Source organism: Palaemon carinicauda, chromosome 18 (genome assembly GCF_036898095.1).
Source record: "Palaemon carinicauda isolate YSFRI2023 chromosome 18, ASM3689809v2, whole genome shotgun sequence".
Lineage (NCBI taxonomy): Eukaryota > Metazoa > Arthropoda > Malacostraca > Decapoda > Palaemonidae > Palaemon > Palaemon carinicauda.
In genome coordinates, this window is record NC_090742.1 from 22,022,596 (window position 1) to 22,027,595 (window position 5,000).

At 29.7% G+C, this 5,000-nt stretch overlaps 1 protein-coding gene across 1 annotated transcript in view; it reads right to left on the bottom strand.

Moving 5' to 3' along the window:
• The window catches only part of LOC137657701 (glutamate receptor ionotropic, delta-2-like), a 34,569-nt gene extending 34,419 nt beyond the window's left edge, over positions 1–150 (bottom strand). Inside the window, exon 1 of the mRNA XM_068392109.1 lies at positions 10–150. Coding sequence (XP_068248210.1) covers positions 10–75 — 66 coding nt within the window. The 5' untranslated portion in view covers positions 76–150. The remainder of the gene's footprint in view (positions 1–9) is intronic.
• Between the last annotated feature and the right edge of the window lie 4,850 nt (positions 151–5,000).

Consider the following 5,000-nt stretch of genomic DNA (forward strand, 5'->3'; position numbering starts at 1 on the left):
CGTACTTACAGGTATGGCCGACAGAACCAAACAGTCTGAAGACGAATTGAAATAATTTTTGGTGCTGCGAATCATCGTTGCTCAGAGAGGCAGGTTGACGATCGTTCAGATTCGGTCTTCTGATCTTAGATTCAGTCTAGAGACCTTTGACGTAAACTGGAAAATAGAAAAGAAGTAATTAAGTTATTTGTGTCTATTGCTTTTTTAACTCTGTGTAGTAGCATTAAACAAGAGAACACGTTAAATATTGTTCTTTTTTTTTTTGTTAGTTACAAAAATACTAAGTGGCTTGAACACAAGGTATTAATTGAAAAATTAGATAGAAAATTACATAAACTTATAATCTCTTTTGACGCTTAACAGTGTTAAGGCAACTTTAGATAATTATATATTGCAATGCTATTACATTCCGGAAGAGAGAGAGAGAGAGAGAGAGAGAGAGAGAGAGAGAGAGAGAGAGAGAACCTTTTAACACTCCTTTTGGTCTGTGACTGGTCACGACTGTATAGAAGTAATCGTGCAATACAGGTCGCTATTATGCGCGCGCATGTCTCTTGTTTTATCATTGTGAATATACAGTATAGGCTTGACTAAAATTTACACATTATCATTGGTATTGATGTTCAATTTGGTGCAGTAGTAATAGCACTTTTGGTGATAAGCTATAATTTGGTAGGAATATAGATTCCGATTAGTAGAAATGTCTGGAAGAAGACAGGTTTTGTAATTTCATTTTTACACACACACACACACACACACACATATATATATATATATATATATATATATATATATATATATACAGTATATATATATATATATATATATATATATATATATATATTATATATATATATTCATATATATATACATTATATATATACATATATATATATATATATATATATATATATATATATATATATATATATATATATATATATATACTATTCATCAGCCACAAAAATTCACGTGCCAAATATTTAAGTGCAAAATCAACAGGAAACAGGAAAGTAAAAGACCAGGTACCAAGCGCTTTCGTGTATTACGTACACTTCGGGGTACAGTCTTTGCACCCTGATGAAGTGCACGTGATGCACGAAAGCGCTTGGTACCTGGTCTTTTACTTTCCTTTTTCCTGTGGATTTTACACAGATATATATATATATATAAATATATATATATATATATATGTATATATATATATATATATATATATATATATATATATATATATACATATATATATATATAAATATATATATATATATGTATATATATATATATATATATATATATATATATATATATATATTGAAAACCTTTCCATGCTAAAGGGGGAGGTTAGGCTACAGAGAAGAATTCTATTAACTTTTTTTTTTTTTTTTTTTTGTATGGGGTAAGCACAGTCGCCTTCTTCTTGTAGGACTGCTTTGGCGTTTGTTATCGACATTAATATGTTATCATTGAAAAGAAAATTCAAACCCAATAAAATCATAACTACTGAGATTCTGATAAGAATAAAATACCTGAAATAAACAACTTGAAAAAAAAATGAAAAATAAAATTTGTGCGAGATCAGAACGGAACTCATATTATTCACGTTATCAATAATGGAACTTGAATTAGCAGAAATCTTTTGGAATATTTTACCTTCCTCATGAGAAATCTTTCATAAACAATTCAAAACATCCACCTGCTTACGATCAGTTTATAAATAAAATTTCTATTGTAAATAAAAACTGATATCAGTTATATGAAAATATTTATAAACGCCCTTACGTTTCTTTCGTTTCGGTTGGTTGGTCCGAACACATAGATATAGACCAGGATTTTCTTTTTAACAAGGATACAATGCCTATTATCTATAGACAGACTTTTATATGTGAACTAATTAAACCCTCTGTTGTAGAGATCCAGTAGTTACGAGCAATCATGATTATCTTATAATGTTAGAGAGAGAGAAGAGAGAGAGAGAGAGAGAGAGAGAGAGAGAGAGAGAGAGAGAGAGAGAGAGAGAGAGAGAGATGCTTGAGGGTACACTCGAGCACACTTTCCTATCTTATTTCTCTTCTTGTTTTTTTTTTTAAGTTTTTATAGTACATGACAGATCTATTTTAACGTTGTTACTGTTCTTAGAACATTTTATATTGATCATTCCTTCTTTTTTAGTTTATTTATTTCCTTGTTTTCTTTCCTCGCTGAGCTATTTCCCCTGTTGGAGCCCTTTGGGCTATTAGCATCCTGCTTTTCCAACTAGGGTTGTAGCTTAGCAAGTAACAATGATAATATATATATATATATATATATATATATATATAAATATATATATTTATATATATATATATATATATATATATATATATATATACTTACACTATGTATATATATATATATATATATATATATATATATATATATATACATACATACACTATGTACAACTGTTCGTGTGTGTATGGGCGTGAAAAGTATTCTTTGCCTCCTTTGAATGAAAAGCACAGTAAAAACGCCTGTCATCTATATAGTCTGAAATATGGAAAAAAAAATTGAAAGAGAACATTGAGATAATTAAAATACGGACATAAAGGAAATATTTGGTGGTAGGTTTCTTGGGAGAGTTGGAAAAATAATGAAGTTTTGAGGTCAAAAGAAGCATTAGAAAGTAAAATCCAATGGTTAGGGTGTCGACGTGAGAGAGAGAGAGAGAGAGAGAGAGAGAGAGAGAGAGAGAGAGAGAGGGGGGGGGGGATTTGCTTCAGACTTCAAGTCGGACAGATAGACAATCGAACTAAGAGTCAATTTACAGACATAATACAATGAATCGCTTTTTAAGATATGAAAGGATATATGATTATTTAAATGCATCAAAATATGAAAATGAGTCTATGACCTTTACAGGAGACTGCTCTCCGCCGAGCTCACCTGCGTCAGTTTTATTTCATTTGAATAATGTCGCAAATTCATTATTCATTCTATATCACTAGTCGCATTTTGTTGGTGTTAAATCTTAATGTGTGTCTGAAGAATTTTGCTACTTGTTCGGTCTTTGGGAATATCCATTATTTATTAGAAAAATTGAATTACCTCTCTCAAACACACGCGTACACACATTGACACACACACACACACATATATATATATATATATATATATATATATATATATATGTATATATATATATATATATATATATATATATATATATATATATATATATATACATATATATATATATATATATACATATATATATATATATATATATATATATATATATATATATATATATATATATATATATATATATATATGTAATCTCTTACTTCCCCATCACATTTTATTAGAAAACCTTTCCATAGTATTTCTAGTGATTTCCATATAGATAGTCAGTGACACGAGTGACCATGAAACTTGCGACGTCAGGCAATTTACAATCCGTCAATCAATCTATTTGAAATGCCAGTGACTCCGGTGATATTTTCGGTATTTTTCCTGATTCCCGTGAGATCATCAAAAGATTTGTCCGGAATATACTGATCAGTTTGGTAATTAGGTATTCTTATGCATAATTACGTCTGACAACTAGGTGATTTTCATTAGTATTTCGTTTGTGACGGTGGAAATTCAGCTGAAACGAAAAACATTTATCTTATATGGTCATTTAATTAGGTATGGGAGGATTGTGGTGACTTGGAGTTTTTTTTTTCTTTCTTTTTTGAGTCAATGGACATTTTAAGTCTATTTTTTTTCTACATATAGCTCCTTCAAATGATAATTTTGATTAATCTATAGGTGTTTCCATAATCTTAGGGATTTTACTGTAATAGAACATACAGGTGTTTTAGTTCAATAGAAATGACTGTTTGGTTACTGGTTATCTAGGAGGTAGAAGGATTGCGAGAAAAATTTATAGGCGACCTTGAAAAGGTTCGATATGCGAACGGTGTCAATGGCGTATTGAAAAGGAGAATTAGAAGTTTTATCACAAAAACATTTGGTTTGGACATGCTCTTCGCACTCCCCAAAAGAGATTCGTTCACCAAATGTTTAGCTGGGTTCCACAAGGCACTAGAAGCGTTGGAAGACCCAGGCCTACATGGCTAAAGTAGAGATGGTGAATGGAAAAGTATTGAATTAAAAGCTCAAGATAGAGACGACTGGCGAAATCTAACCGAGGCCCTTTTCGCCAATCAGCGTACATGATATATATATATATATATATATATATATATATATATATATATATATATATATATATATATATATATATGTATGTACACACTTTAATCTAAGGGGTTTCTAAAGGGTAAAATCTTTGCTTCCTAGTCAGTGTGGAGTATTGGATTCAAACCTCAACAGAGGTAGGTTTTCATTTAGGAAGGTTTCATTCAACGTGATATTAATAATTATGCCTACTGATAATTGTTCTCCTATTATTATTATTATTATTATTATTATTATTATTATTATTATTATTATTATTATTATTATTATTATTATTATTACGAGCTAAGCTACAATCCTAGTTAGAAAAGCAGGATCATATAAACGTAAGGGCTCCAACAGGGAAAAATAGCTCGTTGAGGAAAGGTAATAAAGAAATAGATAAACTACTAGTAAGTAATGAACAATTAAAATAAAGCATTTCAAGAACAGTGACAACATTAAAATATATATCATATATAAAGTATAAAAATAGACATATGACAGCTTATTCAACATAAAACCATTCGCTGCAAGTTTGAACATCTTTGTGTATTTTGTCATTTCAAATATCATTTCTTTAAGGGGAATGCCATTAGAGAGACAAATGATTATAATTTTTTTTCTATTATCATCAAAAGATTTTGTCACTTCCATCAGCTAATCATTTATTATTATTACTTGCTAAACTACAACCCTAGTTGAAAAAGCAAGGTGCTACGAGCTCAGGGTTCCAATAGGGAAAAAATAGCCCAGTGAGGAAAGGAAACAAAGAAATAAAATAACATCAGGAG